Genomic DNA, 21,252 nt, shown 5'->3' on the forward strand with positions numbered 1-21,252 from the left:
ACTCTTACTGTCCCATGCATGGTTATGCTTCTAGCTCAGGAGGAAAGCAATTCTTATCATAAAAGCCACCCTATTTCAGAGTCAGGTAAAATTTAAAACCTTTCACTTTCACAAGAAAGTGAATTATAGTTGACAAGAGTTAAAGCTTCTGAGCAAAAATGCAGAATTAAATTAAGCCTGCTTTTATAAACTCTCGCTCCTAAATTCCTTAGGATGCTTAACTACGTAAAAAAGCCTCCTGTACTTTAGTTTTCGATCCCAGTCATTGGGACACTAGAGCTAAAGGACTCCAGGAGGCACCACTGGCATCGTCCCTGCGCCCCCTGGAGGTAGACCGCACACCTTACACAGAGGCCTCGTGCGCAGGCAGGCTTGAAGGGGGGGGGAGGGGCTGAGGATGAGATCAATAAAGAGGCTTTACAGGAGCGCAGGGGAGAAGTAGTAAGATCCTGAATCAGAGGGTAGCTGCGAGGATGAAGAGGAACCAGTGCTGCCAATGTTGAGGAGGTAGACGCAGTAATACTTGGTGGGTCATGAGGAGAAGTTAGGGCTCTGTCCTCATACTGGGAACTGAAGAAATTGTTTCAGTCACCACATCTCGTCAGAATCTTTGTATTCTCCTTCACTTCGAAGTAAGTCACCTCGTCATATCCAGGTGAGTTCCAAGGATCACAAACACGAGCAGAGCCAGCTATAGCCCCATTTTCAAATGCGATCAGTTTCTTAAGGCCTGCAGGCTCACAGCTGCACTTACCAGCCAACGACTTGGGTAATCAACACTAGTCAATCTCCGTGTGCCATTGGTTGGTGAAGAACATACTTTAAGAAACATACCAATATCCTCCATGGCCGTGGTGAATCTCCTGGAATATTAATATTAATAGATAATAGATAGTTGATCTTGGTTTCAAAAAGCATCGTCCCCAGTGACATATTTGAGAAAAACTAGGGACACAGGGCTGCCATGGTCATTGTTTGGGGCGGGGGGGGGGGGGGTCAATCAAAGCTGCATCAGCCCAGAGGTAGGGGCAACCATTTTGTAAGTGATCCACTTGAGTGGATGCTTTTTTGCAATTTGTCAATTCCAAGGTGTGCTATTTTTCAAATGTGTCCTAAATTTTGTCTGTGCTAGTGATGGCCGTTGGACACACGCTTACTTTGGCACTTAGCACATACAGGAGGAACGGAAGCTGGAAACCTAATGACCAAGTAGTGATTCTCCTGGACCACAGTTCATTGGGAGGAGGGTGGGGAGAGCAGGTAGGGGAAGCAAAAAGGAGAACAGACTGAGATTTTCAAGGATGTTACTGTTTTATACAAACCTTTCGGTATTCATGTATCAACAGGACAGATCTGTAGGCCCTGAGGCTTCTGTAACTCTGGAGGTCCCTCTTTAAGATAAAGAATATCAAATTATATAGGCAAAATTGCTAGGGCCTTCACAGAAACTTGGAATGGACCACTTACAAAAGCTTAAGCTTCAGTAGCTTCATGGTAAAGGTGCCCCTGAAGAACAGGTCCTGTTATGTATTTTTTTTTAATAGTCTTCACACCCAACATGCGGCTCAAACTCACCACCCCAAGATCAAGGTCTCACGCTCCATCGACTGAGCCAGCCAGGTACCCCCATGTTCTGTTCTTTAAAGCAGAAGTCATAGAAAACTAGGTATGTAGTTCAGTGAAACTGTGTTTGCTCACATTTCTGGAACTCATCCTACCGGGAGGTAATTAAGGACCAGAACCACTTTTCATCACGAGTGCTTGACACAGGGTAGAAGGAAGGAATGGAGGAAGGGAGACAGTGTAGAAACAAAGAAACCAGATTGGGCTTTTTTTCCCATGATTTCAGCTCTACCATCTACCTCCAACTTTTCCCTTTTTTGGCCCAAATTATTTTTTTAAAGTTTTATTTATTTAAGGAATCTCTACACTCAACGTGGTGCTTGAACCCACGACCCTGATATCTAGAGTTGTATGTTCTTCTGACTGAGCCAGCCAGGTGCCCCTAACCCAAATTACTAACCAACCTGATAGCCTACCTTACTCTCCAGATTTACTTCTAAGTGACTCACCTGTTTTTCTTTTTCTTTTTTTTTTTAGATTTTATTTATTTATATGAGAGAGAGTGTGTTTGCATAGACGCACGCCCCAGTGGAGGAAGGGGCAGAGGAAGAGGAAGAAGCAGACTCCTTCCTGCCTGCAGAGTCCAACACAGGGCTCGATCCCAGGACCCCAAGATCATGACCTGAGCTGAAGTCAGACGCTTAACTGACTCATCTTTTTCTTAAAAAAATAATTCCATAAAGGGCACTGACTTCCTACTACAGGGGATACTTAAAAGGTAGAGTGTAATAAATTAGCCATGTCGAGTTCTAGTGTACTTATTACAACACCAGGTATGGAGAACGAGGTTTTTTTTTTTTTTTTAAGATTTTATTTCTTTATTTGACAGAGATAGAGACAGCCAGCGAGAGAGGGAACACAAGCAGGGGGAGTGGGAGAGGAAGAAGCAGGCTCATAGCGGAGGAGCCTGATGTGGGGCTCGATCCCATAACGCTGGGATCACGCCCTGAGCCGAAGGCAGACGCTTAACCGCTGTGCCACCCAGGCGCCCCGAGAACGAGGTATTCTTATACCTTGTTATAAACTGGCAGAAGTCATCCTGGATAGGAACGGAACCACACAAATTTTGAATAAGCCCAGCTTTTGACCCAGCACTTCTAGGAATACACAGTGCCAACAGATTTAGACAAGTACCCCAACCAGCCTCCCCAGTCACCTCCCACTAAAGCTCTCCATCCGTCAAAGATGAAATGGTGCTGGTGGTGTGTGATACAATCCTGTTTTGTCTTCTGTAAACGCAGATTAATAACTCTGGAAGATTCATTGCCTCCAGGTAAACAACTAAAGGCCTCATTAACTCAGCTCATTTTATTCAATTAAAACTTTTTTTGGAAGAGAAAATACACACAGAAACAAAAAAGAAAACCTGGCAGGAATCCGCCACATCTCTCACAACCTTATTCAGTCTCCAACACTCTATTAATAGAAACATCTGTGAAAATAAAGGAACCCTCCTTTAGGGTGGAATAGGAAAGCCCTCAAGGGGGAGCACTCCTGCTTGTACTACTCATTGCATCCCACAGAACCAACTGAAGAAAGAGAAGAATTATTTTGACGAGGACACTTTTACATAGGAATTTATCTCATGCCTTTAAAAAAAGGAAGATCCTTCCCTGCCCCAGCAATAACACTAAGCCCCGCCGCAGCCAGTGAGAAACCCCAACCTCAAACTGTTGTTCTTCTCTAATCAACTTTTGGTCAAAACCACCCTCCCCAACTTCCTCCAAAAACCTAATAAAAGCTGACCCTCCCTTTGTCTCTTCGGATTTGCCTAGGGTTCACCAAAGCTAGCTTATCTTCAATCGTAAAACTCTGCTATTCCCAAACAGACTTTTTTCTTAAATGTAAATAAAATTACCATTTGCTCTATTCAACACATCCAGCCTTGATCCAACATGTGCTGCCTTAGACATTGTTTATTTGGGACCTGTGAGAGCCTATTTAGCCATCCAGGCAACCCCCTAAGTAAGAACTATCATCTTGCAGGAGAGTTAAGGGAGAGACTTTAAGGTGCTAGAATAATTTGCCCAAGGTCACGCAGCTAGTTAAGGGCGGGTGGGGTTTCAATGCAGCCTGGCTCTTGGAGTCTGTGCTCTTTCCCACAACTCCCCGTGACCACGCCAGGGGCCCGTATCTCAAGCCTAAAGCTGCCGTGGCGGCTTCCCAACTCACCTTCTGGTGTCTACGAGGATCCCTCTCCAACTCCTTTTCCTCGTCATGGTTGAAAGATCTTTACAAAACGGTCGTGAGAGTCCGCCCGCCCCCACCCCCACCTGGAATTTTTCAGCTTCCCGTTGCTCTTTGCCTAAAGATGAGAAGGTCAACCTATCCAGACCCAGCTAACATTTTCCTCCTCCCCCTCTGAGCTCCAGCCTCAGAGCCCTTACTTTGTTCCGGAAAGGAGTTGAGCTGAGCCCTCCCCTCCTCCTATTCAGTTAATTCAGTTCTTCTGGTCCTTCGAATCTGACACTTCCTGACTTCCTTGATGAGGTCGAAACCTCTATTGCAGGCCACCAAATGTAAGGAGCTTTTGTGCCTTTTAGGTGTCCTAATTGAGTAGTTTTCACTGTTCTGATAATATGTATAAATAAATGCAATGCATTCTAAAATCCTGTAAAAGATTATATTACTAGTTACTGATAATGAGTTACTTAATGTCTGTCCTTCCTACCACGCTGTAAGCCCTTGAGGGCAGGGTCCTTGTCTGCTTTTGTCCACCACTGTATCTCCTGTACTAAGCACGGAAGAGCTGTCCATTTACCGAACATTTTTGTTCAATACATGAATGAGAGATTCAATTATGAATATTCTTCTACTAGGGAGGAATAGAGCTTTATGCATTGACATAAAAACATTTTAAAAAGCAGCAGTTTTTCTTTTAACTACTAAACATTCGTAAGAAATTTTACACATAAACGTATTTCTCTAAAAAAACAAATAAACTTACATATATTCCTATTTTACATTTGAGAAACCAAAGCACAAACACATTGTATTTGTTCAAGATTGCTTATAAATTACCACAACTCCAAGTCCAACAAAAGTATTTGGCTTTTTGCTTCACTTGAGAACTCAGTATTATTATTTCCAATTATGCTCAAATATTTTTTAAATTAATTTGTGCTAATCCTCCTTATATAGAGAATATCAGCTAACCAGTTGTGTTTTTTTTTAATGGTTGGTGCAATTCTTTCAAAAATTATTTTCCCCAAAATCATGGTAGGTCTAAGAATTCCTGTCATAATCTCAATATATACTCCATCTATTAATAAAGAAATTATAGATTGTACCTTGCCCGGGATGAGATGTCTCAATCACTCGATTTGTACTTAATTTAGAATTTCGCCATGTTACCTCCAATTACACTGGGGATAGAAAGATGATTCAATCAAACACTTTGTATATATTATATAAACCTTACCTAGTAAGTAGTTACTGATTGTTGTCTATGACCCGGGGTAAAATACTTCTGAGTCAAAACCTCCATATGACCTCCCAGGTCATCTAGGATCGAAATACCTGCTTTCCTCTTTGGTGCTTTGGGACTTGTTCAGTCGTCATTTATACTTCCTTCTCTACTCCCCAGTCCTGTTTACTTACATCCCATATCCATGTATTTCTATCCTGGGAGGATATTATCACCTCCAATCTGGGTTTGGATCATCTCTTCTTCATTTGGGGGCATGCAGTGAGATGTAGGAAAACAAAACAAAGGCAGAGTGTAGACTTTGTAACCTGATGGAGGAAGGTTTGAATCCCACAATCGCTGGTTCTTAACATAGAAAATTTCTTCTCTTCACATTTCTGATCCCCCACAGTCTGACAGAGAGGAGCAATCCGAGCGGGAGGTATTTTCCAACTAATTTTACAGAGAATCTTGATCCTGTTTGAGAGTTGTTAGGGGCTTGAAGGGCGGAATAAGGCTCACCTAGACGTGATTTCTGGTTCTCTCTTACTGCGTCATCCAGCAAGTTACAGATATAATGTTATACACACTTTTGTCATCCATAAAATGGAGGGCCATAAAATAATGGCTGTGAACCTTTAAACCTAAAATTTGGTACAAACCAAATACTCTATGGACTTCAAAAACTACTCTTAATTGTTGGTGGACGGTAAGGTGCTAGTTATTATGAGTACAAATGGAAAGCTGGAGCTGTGATTGGTACAGAAGCTTGCTTAAGAAATAAAATGCATGAGGGACACGAAAAAGGTTTTGCCTTCTTCAAAACACCAGTCTGGCCCTGGATTCCATTGTTTCCAAGTTACTTCATTAAATCCCTTCAAACATCTCCTTCAGAAATCTCTAGGAACTTTGTTTTTCCCTTAGAATTTTTCGGGAGTTTCCAACTTCCTGACGACGCCTGAACCACACAGGAGGTGATTATGTTAAAAAACTCACAGAAAGTGGTAGGAAAGGTAGTACTGATTAATTCATACAAGAGTCACCTCATGAATAAGAGAGTACACAAAATTAGCATTCACAAATTGTGGGGGAGGGGAGAGGGGGAGGAGAAAAAGAAGAGCGCCTTTGGGTGACAGGAAGTGGGAGGAGACTTTTAAAAGAGCAATCTTGGGCCGGGGGCCATTTCTGAAGTAAGAAATTTCTTTTTGTCAACCTTGACTTCTCTTTGGATATGGAGAAAGCAAAAGGCAAAAAGGTAAATACAATTTTAGTGGGTTTATTTCTGTCTGTCTTTGAGAGTCTTCTCTTGTTTCTCTCTCCTGCTGAGCACACTTGATCCTTCTTTTGAGGAGAAAAGAATGTGCCTTAGAATTTCCTCTTGTTAAGAAAAAAAAAAAACAGTAAAGTCCTAAGTAACACTCACAGCCTTGTATATTGGGGCAAGGAGACTGTAAGAAATGGGGCTTCCTATTTTGGTTTTTAAAGATGCTTTATCCTGTCCGAAAGAAGAATCTAGTATCAGGGCTGGAGGGCAGTGGTTAACAGCGGGAAAGGGGAAGCGAGGGGAAAACTTCAGGAAGAGGTAATGGAGCTGAGGTTGCGAGAGAACTAGATCCTTTAATTTGTGCTAAGCAGACACGGGTCCTAAACCAGAAGTGCTGGGTCTGAACCCATCTTTTCCCAGGGTCACTGTGGTTAGAGAATAATCTAGAGCCGGACATAAGGACAAGCACCGCAGACAGAAATTAAAGGTAGAGAGGCATTGGGGCGCCTGCGTGGCTCAGTGGGTTAAGTATCCAGATCTTGATCTCAGCTCAGGTCTTGATTTCATGGTCGTGATTCAAGCCCCGAAATGGGCTCCAGGCTGGGTGTGGAGCCTACTTAAAAAAAAAAGGTAGAGAGGCTTTGAGACTTTTCAGTGGAACCGAAGCACCCCGCCAAGGGAACCTGAGCACTCTAAAGAGTCTCCTTCCTTGGAACCCTCATTTTTGGCCCCAAAGTGGGTGTAAGGCTATGCAAACGTAAAATGTGAATACTAGTGCAAAGCTGCTATAGAGAGGTAAAATGCCATGCAAATGTTGATTTCTCCCGAACTTGCACTGGGGACACTGGAAAGGATTTAGATTTTGGGATTTTCTGTCAGTCTGATATGCCTACCTGTGTGCCTTCAGTCAGGTAACCTCTGAACCTCAGTTTCTGCATCTGAAAAACAAAGTTAGAAATTGCCATCAGGGGCGCCTGGGTGGCACAGCGGTTAAGCGTCTGCCTTCCGCTCAGGGCGTGATCCCGGCGTTCTGGGATCGAGCCCCACATCAGGCTCCTCCGCTAGGAGCCTGCTTCTTCCTCTCCCACTCCCCCTGCTTGTGTTCCCTCTCTCGCTGGCTGTCTCTCTCTTTGTCGAATAAATAAATAAAATCTTAAAAAAAAAAACAAACCCAAACTTAAAAAAAAAATTGCCATCAGGTTGCTGTGGGGAGTAAATGAAAGAAAATAAGAAATGTGTCAACATCTTAGGTAAGAGGTTAGTTTCTCTATCAGATAACTGTATCCCCACTGTTCTGTTGTTTCTTCTGGTTCATATAACAATGTTTGAGGGCCTAGGAGGAAAGAGAAATTCTGCCCTTAGGCGGCTTACAGTCAAATGGAGTAACAAGCCTTGGTCAGATCACACGAGCAAATGTAAAACTGCGACTGAAACGGGAGGAGTGAGGCAAAGTGTTGATTTGACTTGGTCTGAGAAGATGAGAAAGGGCTGCTAGATGAGGGAATACTGGAAATGAGATTCTGAAGGGAAAGTAAGATTTAAGAAAGGGAGTAGGAGGCTGGGTTGCAGTGAGAGAGCTCTCTTCAGGCCATGGTAACTGGGCTGGAAAGGCATTCTGTGACCAGCCCTTGGGGCCATGGAGAGGCTCGTAGGCTGAAGTAAAGACTTTGTGTATCTTCATGCTAAACACAACCACTGCAGGAGTATATAGAATCCCTCTGGCAATAGTAGGGGAAACCTTTCTTTGGAAGAGATCAAGAACGAAGGAATGGGGGAAGAAAATCTTCGGGTAAGAGAATAATGGATATGGTGGGTGGGTGACGTAAGGGCTCCCACCCCCCCACCACCCAAAGAGCCTAGTTTCTTCTACTTCTGTGGTTAGTATCTGTATTTTCTGTCTTAGTTATATTTTCAAATCGGCCTCCCAATTCGCCATCTTCCCTATCTTATAAGCAAACCTGGGGTTAAGGTGATTTCCCAGGGGAGAATCCACACTGCCAGTGGTGTGTGTAATGCCTATCCTGGTGCCGTGCACGTGAGTTATCTTGACGCAGGTAGTGTGTGGGGTGGGCCGGGCACCCGAGGGAAGACGGATGGGCTCCTCTGTCCCCAGCAGAACTCCACGAAGTCGGGGGAAGAGTCTCTTGCTGGCCAATCCCAACCAGAAGAAGCCAAGAAGAAACAGCAGGCTTCTGGGGAAACAAAGTTACAAAGAAACTCCGAGAGCGGGACCAAACGAAAAAGATCTATGAAAGAAGAAAAAGGTAAGAAGTCTACAAGCCCTCAAATCTCATTTCCTTGGGTTTAAGAAGACCAAGGAACTTTTCTGAAGGAGAAGAACGAGTAGGAAAGAAAACTGGTCCTGTATTCTGAAAACCCTCCGCTTCATTTGGGGCCCAGCTTAACGTCTCACCTCCCTGAAGCTTTCTTTCAGCCACCTCTGTTAAAACTGGTGTCTTCAGGTGTCCAAACTCTGACAATGTATCTGGTTCTGATCAACGTTTTGCCTTTGCTTGTGGCTTAGTGTTAAGGATCTCAGTGTGCAGTGATTTGCAGACAGACTGCCATAAATTTCTAAGAACTGAGGATACTACTTCACCCAGCTGGGTCAGGTGGGGTGGGGTGCAGGCTCGGTTGTAATTTACATGGAATAATTCGGTAAAAATGCCTACGTGATACCTGACTCGTAATGTGAACTCATTGAAGGCTCACAGCTGTTAGTGTCATTACAGTTGTCTGTTCTGGAAGTGTGTTCTGGAAGTCTTTCCCAAACAGTGCGAGTGCATGAGAAAGCTGTGTGCAGGGAGACCAGAGCACTGCCTTGAGTAGGGTGGGCTGATTAATTCTGAGAACGGCTGATTGGGTGTAGCATTGCCGAGTGGTTTATTTTGCTCTTTGGTGAGAGGACAAGGCGCCACTGAGGATTTACGATGTCAGGTTTAAAATTCCTATTGTTCCTCTGGATTGGAAGTAAGATCTAGTACAACGTCCTTGGAGTCTGGGTTTAGATGCCCACAAAGGAGCAGGTAAGGGAAGTAAAAACTGGAGATTCAGAAGTAGTCAGTCCCAGGTTTGAGTCTGTGTCCCTTGGAGGTTCTGGGGTCTTTGGCAAGTCATGAACTATACAATGGGGATTGGGCTGTGAGAACTGAAAGTCGTACTTCAGCATTTTAAACGGCTACACAAAAGTAAATTATTACTAATATCATCCCATTCTCCTGCAGCTTCTCGTTCAGAAAAGGAGGCACAAGGCAATGGAAGAGTAAGACTTCGGAAGAAAATCCCAATTCCTCCATTACCTCCTAAATTGCCACCAGCCAATGTGCTTCACAGAGACATCCTGCGGGCCTGGTGCCAACAACTAAAGCTGAGCACCAAAGGCCAGGTGAGGGCCCAGGTTGGCCGCAGTGCCCCTGGGAGGAGGGGGAGGAGCCTTACTTGATTGTTGACTCATTTTTCTCTTGTCTTAGAAACTAGATGTATATAAGCGAATCTGCGAATATGCTTACCCCGATCAAAAGGTAGGTGATTCCTGGGGATTTGACCAAGTGGACGGTTTCGTTCTCATCCTCATTACCTATTTTAGCATCAGAAAGTCAATGGAGGGATTGCCTCAGCCCCTCCTTCCCTCCTTCCCCTCCTCCTACTGAGGCGGAACAGCACACCCACCGCACCCCAGCCCCTCCCATCCCCACCCCCGCCACTTCTCACCAAGTTTCTGCAAAATCATAAAAATGAGACTACACCTCTGACAGCACCTTAATCTTAGAAACCCTATTTGTAGAAGAACATTCCTGTCACCGCAGAGGAGGCCAAGATTCACACACATTCACAAAGAAGATCACAGACAGACCAGGGGGAAATGTCTCCGGAAAGTTCTGAAAAAAGGCTATCTTCTGATGGAACCTACCGTCCTGACGTGGCTGCTCCCTCTGAGGGTGGGGCATCTGCCCTTGCTGGGTCTGATGTTCTCCTAGAAGGAGTCAATACCGTTGTCGTGACAACTTCGGCCCCAGATGCTGTGTTTGCCTCCTGGTCCAGAATCGCAGCCAGGGCTGGGAAGATGGAGACCGTGGAACCGCCACAGGAGGCCCACGGTAAGCCCCGGATTGAGAGCTGCTTCTGGTCCGGTTGAGGAAAAAATGCTATTGATATTAACCTCCAATCAGATTTTAGGGTATATCAAGATCACCTGAAGCGTTGGTGATTCCTGGGCCCTAGCCACAGAGTTTCTGATTCAGAACTGAGGTAGGTCCTGGGAATTTTCATTTCTAACAATGTTTCAGCCAGGGCTGATGATGCTAGTCTGGGGAGCACACTTTGGTTTTTTGTTTTTTTGGTTTTGTTTTTTGTTTTGTTTTTTGGGTTTTTTTTTTTTTTTTTAAAGATTTTATTTATTTGACAGAGCGAGAGACAGTGAGAGAGGGAACACAAGCAGGGGGAGTGGGAGAGGGAGAAGCAGGCTTCCCACTGGTCAGGGAGCCTGATGTGGGGCTTAACCTGAGGATCCTGGGGATCATGACCTGAGCTGAAGGCAGACACTTAAACGACTGAGCCACCCAAGTACCCCATGGGGACCGCACTTTGAAAACCACTGCTGCAAATTATTGATGGCATCAGAAGGGAATGACAGTCTGTTTGGCTTTCTCTCTTTCCCCTTCTTTAAGGAATTAAGAGCAGTCTCTGAAATCGACTGCCTCAGCTTAAGCCCCTGGATCTTCTAGCATCTGTTAAGTGAGTGACATTAACAAGTTGTTTAATATAGTTCCCAATTTCCTCTTCATAAAATAGGCTAATAATTATACCTACCTCATAATGTTCTAAGAATTATAGGATGTAAAATTAAGAGAGAGACCATAAACTGGTTAGCTTAGTACAGTGCCTGTTGAGGCCCCTAAACCTATTTCATGAAGGCCTTCCCAGACCACTCTGGTTTAGCGTTTCTGTTGAAGGAAGCCAGAATATGTTGCCCCAAATTATACCTGTCCTAGATTGTTTTAAAATTTATAATAAAAATTGTTTTGAGCTGATAGCAATTAAAGAGCAGCAAACCCAGAAAAGGTCCTCTTTTTACTGCCTCAAGGCAGGTTATAAATTCTCTCTTTGCTAGAGACAGTCCACTGAGAGGTGGCACCAGAGAAGCCTTACTTCTAAGTTCCTTCCCATAGATTGAGTTTTCCTGCTGTCTGCCACCCCCAGGAGCTTAAAACTGCTTCCCTTTTTCCTCTCTGACTCCTTCCTCATTTCTCTACAAATTCATTGTCCTTTGTAAAAGCCAGGATTCTGAGCCGCCATTTTGAGTCCATTTTCGTTGCTGGTTTCTTCCAAGTGATGTGTGCCATGCACATTAATAAACTGATTTTCTCTTTTTGATCTTTTTGTGAAGGAGTCCCTGCTGCAGACCTAGGATGGGCAGAGGTAAAGTTTTGCCTCCTTCACACTCTCATTTACCCTCCTGGAGCTATACCACTTTCACCTACACCTTTTCCTGTTTAAAGTTTTAACAGGAACTGTTCTGTATGGTTTTCTAAAAGGAGCAGACAGAATAGGTTAAGCTAGGATTCCAGGGCTCATATCTTGGAGCTGGCACTTGAGAAAAGTAGTAGAAACAAAGACCATGATATATTCTTGACCAAAAGAACATTAGAATTTGGCCATGCTGTGTTCCTACTTACCTCTCTCTCCTCCAGGTGTCAGGTGGTGTGTGGTCCATGGGAGAAGTCTGCCTGCAGACACAGAAGGTTGGGTTCACCTGCAATTTCATGCAGGACAAGCCTGGGTGCCTGAAAAACGGGGGAGAGTATGTGCTCTGTTCTTGCTACCGGCCTGTAATTTTCCACCCCCACACCTGGAAGACAACATGCTGTGCCCCAAATGTGTTCGGAGGTAACTACCTGGTGCTTTTCTGCAAACTAAAACTGGGCACCTGCTTTTTAGTTAGGGGAGAAAGGAGATGCATGTTAGTCTTAAATAACCCTGTATTTCTTGCACAAGTTGTCAGTAAAGAGTTCCAAGAAAATTACTACTGAGATAAGTGTATTCCTAGGAAAAAGAGCATTTATAGGTCAGGGCTTAATGCTTCTACCTAGAGACCCACCCATAATCACAGAGAAACAATACTGATTAATTACTATATTATAGGTATAAGCACTTCACAGAAATAATGACTAGCAAAACAACAGCAACGAAACACTTTAAGTAGACTACAGTCTAATGGGGATACTGGTATGTAAACAGCTGTAATATCACGTGATGACTAACATCAAAGAAGGGGTTTTTTAACTTCAAGGAAGAATTGTCTAGATGGGAAGAAGGAGAAAGCTCCTTTTTCAGTATAGGGATGAACGCCTAAGCTGAGAGAACTTAGGACAAAGTAGAACTTTTAAGTATTTTAGTGTGCAAGAATATGGTTTAAAAAAAACGAGTCTGCTTCCTCCTTACAAAATGGGCATAAAAATGCCTATCTGAAGTATTGTAAAGATTAGATGAGTTAATAAATGTAAAGTTCTTAGCGCCGTGTCAGACATAGGCAAGCATTCAAAAAAAATGTGGGTATTAACTACTCCAGCAAGTGGGATTCCTTTCAGCGAAGTCATAAAGACGGAAATATACAACGTATGCAAAAAAACAGTTTTGGCCCAGATTGAGCATTATAGATTTTAAGTAATATCATTAGTTTGGGGTCTGATTATCATAAGCTTTGAAGGTTTAGAATTTACCCAGTAACGCATGGTGTTCTTTCAAAAGACGTCATTAGTTCTATGAGGTGATCAATGCAATATCTCTGTAATCACCAAACAACCCACTCTAGAAGCACAATTATGAAGAGAAACAAAAGATTTTTCTCTATAATTTAAATTCTAAGCCAATTGAAATCAACATATTAAATGACTGGCTGGTGCAGAATAGGCCTGGGGGGAAGGGACCTGAAAAATTCGTTGTTCTCTGTGTAAACTAGACTGGCCAATTCATTAAGATTTCTGATTCGAAATAGGATGGGAAGTATTTTTATTAAAATAAGCTACTACTATTAACAAACAGGGGTGAAGCGGGGTGAGTAGTGTTCTTTTTCACAGCCACAGCATTGGCTCAGGGAAGGAGACAGTCCTCCACCAAAGTCCCGCTTCTACCAGCAACCATTTCCATAACTTTACACCTGCCACTTCACTTTTCTGGGCCTCAGTTTCCACATCTCTAATGTGAGGAGCCACTTGGATAGGGAGGTGTACAGAAGTCGCCAAAGTATTAAAATTAAGCCACCAAGAAGTTTATATGCCTGTAAAGAAACTTTTATTCCAAAAGGCTGTTGTATTTAGGGGTTTTGTTTGTTTCCATTGTATTTACTTTTATAGAGAATCTACTAAGGAGACTTAAGTGCAGGGTTTTTTTTTCCCCAAAATCACATTTTATTGATCATATTATAGGACTATAATACAGTGAAAAATATAAACAACAAAAATTATTCTTAAAATTTATTTTTATTAAGTTCAACTAACATATAATGTATTGCTGGTTTTAGAGGTAGAGGTCAGTGATTCATCAGTCTTACATAATACCCAGTGCTCATTACATCACGTGCCCTCCTTAATGCCCATCACCCAGTTTTAAAGAGAAGGATAGGTATGCAGAATTTTGCCATTTCAGAGATTAGAGTGAAGGACGAGGAATCTGGTCAGGCAGCTCTCCTGTGTGATGGGCTCTGAAGGGTTGGAAGCAAGTAATTGTGCTGAGGCTTCCACTGCTGAAGAGGGAAGGGTGTGAGATCTGTTAGAAAAATGTTGTGGGAAAGTTGTTTTTAATAGGTTTTAAGGGCCTAGCGTCTTCTAAAGGTGCCAAGATAGACTCTAGCTTTAAGTAATAGCAAATGAAGCTGAAGAAGGTACGAATGATATACCTGCTTGGATAATGTGAGATTCAAAGCCGTAAAGGATACAGGTGACTTTGAGGCTTGAATACGGGGAGCAGACAAGTAGGAAGGGTGACTGGAGGTGTTTTCCAAAAGCACAAATGGAGAAGTTCAGCAACAGGGATGCTCAAAGGAAATTTCCGTTTGCGTTGTATTGGAGAGGGTGAGCGCAGATATGCGTCTGGGCTTAGTTTGTGAGGGGGGGCCTACAGGGAGGGAGGATGGAAAGAGGACTGTCCCTCTGCGTGGAGGGGCACAGTGCAGCCCAGACTTGCCGCCCAAGGATCCCTCTCCCCAGCTCTCAGTTGTGCTGGAACCATCCTCCCTTGACCTGCAGGGGGGCCCGGTCTTAGTGTGCAGGTTACTGAACACCCAAGCCTGAAGTGGGTGGGACCCTCAGGCTAGACTACCCCCCACCCCAGAGGAGTGGCAGTCCCTGGGCCCTGGCACAGTTACTGTCTGCCGCAGGAGAAAGTATGTGAGTGTGCACTTGTTTTTCCCCCTTCTGTCCTACTTCTGCCAACAATTGTCACTGCCAAGCAAGTTGAATAAATTTGAGGTCACTCTGGAGAGTCCTTTAATGACCTACGGAGGCCACTGAGCAAATGGTAAAAGATCCACTCGAGGGCCTCTCCTGCCCATGGGCTGCACAGGACAGGAACATAGTACACAGACGTAACGTGGCTAATAGTCACTCCTTGATGACATGGTTACATGCTTTCCACCCACTATCCTAAAGTTAAGGACAGTTCCACCAGTGGGTTTCCTGGCTGTTTCAAGGATGTAGCTTCATGTTTCTTTTTGAATCTCATCTTTTTAAAACCGTTTTATTTGCTTTATAGGAATAAGGTGTTAATGAAAAGCCTCCAGTGAGCTTCAGTACCAGGAAAAGGGGTACAGCTGTGATTATAATTAATGGTAGAAAGGGAGCTACAATCCACTCAGCGCCGCTGAGGGCAGGACTGTGGGCTGCTCCACACCCTCCCTCTGCCGGCCTCCAGGGCACATGGGCTGCTGCGTTGCAGATGTTACCCTCCGACCCCCACCCTGGCCTGCCTGCGGCGCTGTGGGCTGGGATACACAGGCTCCTATGGGTTACATTGGAAAATCATTTCAAAATATTATTTGCTTCTACTTAATAAGATGAAAACGTCATTCGTACTACCAAACGTTGACTCTTCTGAAGTGGAAGAGACCTTAACAGTTCTTTTAAAGTAGGAGCCTGAGCCGAGCCTCGCCTGCCCTGGCCAAGGGGTGGAGTCGAAAACAAAGGTGTGCTTCTGTGCTGGATTTCTCTTCTCGCAAGAGTCTAACTCCCCCAGATCCTGACACCCTCTCAGGGGCATGACTTTGGACTTGTTGAATATTTTAAACCAAACGGAAAGCTGTTACTCTTTCCCACTTGCCAAAACATACTCTTAATGTAACAAAACGTTTTTTGACATTTTCTTAATAACCTGAGACCTCTGTGGTGTGTGTCCAGGATAAAAACAGAGAACACTTCGCCGGTATTACTTCCCCGTGTAACTATTATGTATGTTTCTACTGCTTAAAAATATTTAAGGGGACTTCTGAATCATAAATTCATAATGTATTGGATTTCAAATGTGTATATAAAATCATCTATTGTATATATGAAACCATATGCATTGCAGGCAAATTATTAATATTCTTAACTTGGTATGAAGCCAAAAATCACGATTTTCTATTTGGCATGATTTTTTTTTTTTAAGCCACTCGAATGAGGTAGGATTAACATTTTTTTAAAAAGCACTGTACATTTAATGTATATAATTTGATAAGTTTGGTTCATTTAAAATTTTTTTGCATCCTTCCTGTCCTGTGTTCTTAAAAAAGATGTTTTTTTCATTTGTGTTTTATGGCAGTTTCCTAATTGTTTTATTGTTGTGGATTTTTGGATTATGAGATTTTCCCCCCTCCAAAATGTACTGGAAGTAGTAGAGTTGGAAAGTTTGTAACCATCATGATGCGGACAGATTTGGGCAAGAATCCTTAATAAATGTTAAAAACTAGAGAGCAGTGTTCATTGATGAGCAGGATACTTCTGGGTCTTGCAGTGTCTCCACACGGATTGCTCACTAATGGTCAGAATTTACTTACTATTAAATAAATAATACATTTTATTCCCTATATCTTAATATTTTTAGTTTTTTAAAGATTTTATTTATTTGAGAGAGAGAGCGACAGCACAAGCAGGGAGGAGAGGGAGAAGCAGTCTCTCTCTGCTCAGCAGGGAGCCCAGCCAGCGTGGGGCTTGATCCCAGGACCCCAGGATCATGATCTGAGCCAAAGGCAGACGCTTAACTGACTGAGCCACCCAGGTATCCACACATATTATTAATTTTAATTTTGTTTCCTTTTCAAACTTTTTCCTTATTTTCAGTGGATTACCCAAGTTTCTGTTCTTTTGCATTCCCAGTCTGCTTATAGATAGCTTCCCGTTCCTAACACACAAAAGTAAACTTAGTTATCTATAAAAATCAGTTTTATTTCCAATACTCCATTCCTCGGACAAATTCTGTGGCAAAGGGTCCTTGAAGTATGGTATTGATGTTCGGGAGGTGATGGGGAGAGAAAATTTCATTTCCCACCTGGAAGCTAAAGTCACGGTCATGCAGATGTCTGCCCAAAAGCCTGCTGTGAGCAAGGTATGTGGTAACCATCTGGAGCTAGCTCTCCAAAGGGACGTGTAAGGCTCCCAAGACTTGGTGCTGAAGTAACTGAGCTTCCGAGTCAGGTTCTGCCAAGACATGGCTGGCTAAGGCAAATGGATCTGCGTGAGGAAAGCCTGTGAACTCCCTGCCAGGAAGGACAATTAGGAATGGTTACATCTCCAAGTATCCCAGCCCCAAGGAGCAGATGTGGCAGGAGAATGATGGGGAAATTTTTAAAATACTAATTCACTGAATTGGAATTAACTTACCTGAAAGTGCCTCAAGTAAATCTACCTTTTGCAAGATAGGGCTTATAGAAGAAATGGGTCATGTCCACCTTGATCAAGTATTCAGACTTACCGCCAGGAATGACACAAACAGAAATGCGGTTTCTGATGGGAAATATCACTGATGATATTCTTGCCAGAAAGATTTAATGTGAATCTACTCAGAGGAGCAGGCAATCCTGATGATACCTATTGTCTCGGCATAAAGCGAGCCTACCTTGTCTGGGCGGCAGTTACTAAGGCTAATCCATATGTAAAAATCCACAGAACCATGTGCTTAATACGTGTATTTTTTACCATATGTAAACTATCTTAAATTTTTTCTTTAAAGATTTTATTTACTTATTTGAGAGAGAGCAGAAGCATGGGGAGCAGCAGAGGGAGAGGGAGAAGCAGACTCCCCGCTAAGCAGGGAGCCCGATACAGGGCTCAATCCCATGGACCCTGGATCATGACCCCAGCCGAAGGCAGCTGCTGAACCAACAACTACCCAGGTGCCCCTATATATCATTTTTAAAAACTGCCCTGGTTTGAATAAGTTACAGTTCTGCTACATAAAAGCATGTTAGGTGGAATAATGGGAAATCTGAATATAGAGTGGAGATCAGATGATACTACAGCCATGTTAATGTCTTGCTTGTGAAACTACAGAATTTGCATTTAACAATTGGTTAATGAGGGACAAACAGGTGTTGTACCAACTTTTATATCTGGAATTTTTAAATAACATTTCAAAATACTCAGTCGTATATAGGAAAAGATCCTTTTGAAATACAAGTCAAATCATGACACTCCTTTGCTCAAAACCCTCCTATGGGTCCTGTTTCATTCAGAGTTAAAACCAAAGTCCTTGTAACCTCCAAAGCCTTACCTTAATATCTCCTACCCCACGCCTTTCACCTTCAACCTCATCTCCAGGACCCTGCCTTTGTTCCCTGACCTTGTCACTGGCTGGAATGACCTTTCCCCAGAAGCTAGTATGGTAAACCTTTTAAGTCACTTGGTCAAAAAAGCATACCCTGAACCCCTCTTTAAAATCACAAGCTGGGGGTGCCTGGGTGGCTCAGTCGTTTAAGTGTCTGCCTTTGGCTCAGGTCATGATCCCAGGGTCCTGGGATAGAGTCCCACATCAGGCTCCCTGCTCGGCTAGGAGCCCACGTCTCTCCCTGTGCCTGCGGCTCCTCCTGCTTATGCTCTCTCTGTCAAATAAGTAAATAAAATCTTAAAAAAAATAAAATCACAAGCTGTTTTTCAATCCCTACAAGTACCATTTCTCCCTCCTCACCCTGCTCTAGTTCTCTATTTTTCTGTAACATGTGTCTCCTCTAACATAATATGTAAATTGTTAATTATTGTCTCCTACTAATAGTATAAAGGGATTTCTGTTAGGTTTGGGCACTTAGGTATCACAACTTCCTAGAACAGAGTCTCACACATGGTTGGTGCTCGATAAACGTTCAGTGAATGATAAATGGAAAGGTTTGAAGTGAACCGTAAAAGGAAATGGACTGCAGGTTACTTAGGAATCAATATAAAAAAACTGGTCTCTGTCCTCTAATGTATTACTACATACTCGCTATCTAATTTTACTCAGTGTTCTCTGGGACAATAATTTGAGTCCCCTCTTGGAAAGAAAAATGTTCTCTGTTGTGTTTAACACCAAAATTCTGTTTTCTATTCCCACTATGTCATTCCCTCTAAAGTAATATTTTAGAAGGTCTCTAGCAAATTCTAAACTTCTTAGCAGGAAGTTGTCTTTTTTTCCAAAACCCCATCTTCTTGTTTTAGAATGTGAAGTCCAACAGTATTAAAAACAGCAGTCATCAGGGGCGCCTGGGTGGCACAGCGGTTAAGCGTCTGCCTTCGGCTCTGGGCGTGATCCCGGCGTTCTGGGATCAAGCCCCACATCAGGCTCCTCCACTGGGAGCCTGCTTCTTCCTCTCCCACTCCCCCTGCTTGTGTTCCCTCTCTTGCTGGCTCTCTCTCTCTGTCAAATAAATAAAATATTTTAAAAATATATAAAATAAAATTCAAAAATAAAAACAGCAGTCATCACCCAATATTTCAATCATTACCTGAAGGATAAGAACATAATTGAAATTGCAATATGTTTTGAAGGATAAGAAAGCAGAAAGAACTTCAGTCCTGGGAGGGAACAGGGAGTAGGGGGAGATACTAGCTTACAAAAATGACATAACTGGGTCCTGAAGGCACTTTTCATTAGAAGGATTAACCTTGGTTATCTTGTTTCTGGCTATGGCGTCGCTATATTGGAAGTTTTGGGAGGAAGTAAATTATTCCAAAAGTGTTATTAATCTCTTCTGAGTCCATTACTTAAGGGAATATTTCTTTAAGAAAGAGTTTTGAGTTGACATCAAATTGAAGGGCAAATAAGCATTAAATTGAAAATGAGAAGAAAGGAATCCAGCCAGTGAGAAGGGCCTGTGAGGATCCTGAGGTGAGGAGCAAAGAAACTGGAGGGCCATTATGTTGGGAGTTCAGAGCTGGGAGCATACATACCAGTTGAAACGGGAAAGGAATGGAGGCCCAGGCAACATAAGATCTTTGTTTTGTCTTTATCTTAAAAAACACAAGCCTTGGGACCCCTCGCTGGCTCAGTCAGTGGAGCATGTGACTCTTGATCTTAGGGTTGTGAGTTTGAGCCCCACATTGGGTGTAGAGATTACTTAAAAATAAAATCTTAAAAAAAAAAGAACCAAAAGACCCAAGGGCCTTTAGAAGTTCAAGGGGCTGGGCTGAAATGTCATATTTGCATTTTGAAAAGATTATTTGCCTCTAATGTAGAGAAAGGACCAGAAGGCAGAGGATGTGTTACAGAGGAGACCAGTTAAGTCTTTCTAACAAGAGATTTTGGCAGATTTGACTCTGGTGGGTGGTAGAGATAGATGGAGGTAAGCTTGACAGGACTCATTATTGACTGGGTATTGAAAGTAGGCTAATGCAGAAAGAACAGAAAAGTGATTCTAAAACTGGTGTCTATCAACAAATTACCACATTCTTTGTTCATTTTTTTATTCCATTCCTCCATCATCTCTTGTATTAAAAGCCATTTGGAAAGCAAGAGTACCAGAAGACAATCCATGTATCCTAAGTAAGATGACCCCCCTTATCCAACCTGACCAAAGGGTGGGAAGGGTAGGAACTGACTGGAAGGGGCACAAAGAACTTTTCTATGATGATGGATTTTCTGTCTGGATTGAGGAATCAGCTATCATTCTTCAAACTTACCAGACTGTACACTTAAGGTCTGTACATTTCACTATAAATTCAACCTGAGTTTATTTTTTTAAAAGATTGTATTTATTCAGATGCCTGAGTGGTAGTTGGTTAAGCGTCTGCCTTTGGCTCAGGTCATGATCCTAGGACCCTGGAATGGAGTCCCGCATTGGGCTCCTTGCTCAGCAGGGAGCCTGCTTCTCCTTCTGCCTGCTGCTCCCCCTGCTTCTGCTCACTCTCTCTGACAAATAAATAAAATCTTAAAAGATTTGAGATAGAGAGAGCAAAAGCAGTGGGGAGGGGCAGAGGGAGAGTTCGGAGAAGCAGACTCCCCACTGAGCAGGGACAATGGGGCTCAATCCCAGGATGCCAGAGATCATGACCTGAGCCAAAGGCAGACTTTAACTGACTGAGCCATTCAGGTGCCCCAATTCTGCCTGAATTAAAAAAAAAAAAAAAAGTTTACTTTGGAGATCAAAAAGGAAATGGTGTCTGTCATATGACTCTACTCCTAGGATTCTGTACAGAGACCTCAGAGCCATGATAGATGACAAAGAGGAGGACCCCAATATATCAAGGGGATTTATAACACTGAGGGGTGTTATAAAGGAGGTTCATAGAGACTGGATAAGAGTTCCTAGGTATTGAACACACGCAGCTCTTAATGCTGGAAAACAAAGGTCAGAACTTTCCACATTCTGCTCTTTCCTCAAAGCCCTTCTTAAATCTTACTTCTTTGATAACCTCCTTTGATATGTTCCAACTCTAAAAACTACCTTTTTTTATCCATACTGGGTTGGAAATTGCTACATTTCTTATTGTTAAGAACACAAGAACCCCAGACATTTGGGGTA

At 43.0% G+C, this 21,252-nt stretch overlaps 1 protein-coding gene across 1 annotated transcript; it reads left to right on the top strand.

The window, feature by feature from the left end:
* The first annotated feature begins 8,061 nt into the window (after nt 1-8,061).
* DPPA4 (developmental pluripotency associated 4) lies at nt 8,062-15,072 on the top strand. Its single transcript, XM_044382629.1, has 7 exons — nt 8,062-8,082; nt 8,197-8,557; nt 9,518-9,678; nt 9,764-9,814; nt 10,081-10,390; nt 11,984-12,179; nt 15,042-15,072. The coding sequence occupies exons 1-7, from the start codon at nt 8,062-8,064 to the stop codon at nt 15,070-15,072; spliced, it is 1,131 nt and encodes a 376-aa protein (XP_044238564.1).
* The last annotated feature ends 6,180 nt before the right edge of the window (nt 15,073-21,252 follow it).

This window comes from Ursus arctos, unplaced genomic scaffold (assembly GCF_023065955.2).
Source record: "Ursus arctos isolate Adak ecotype North America unplaced genomic scaffold, UrsArc2.0 scaffold_4, whole genome shotgun sequence".
Lineage (NCBI taxonomy): Eukaryota > Metazoa > Chordata > Mammalia > Carnivora > Ursidae > Ursus > Ursus arctos.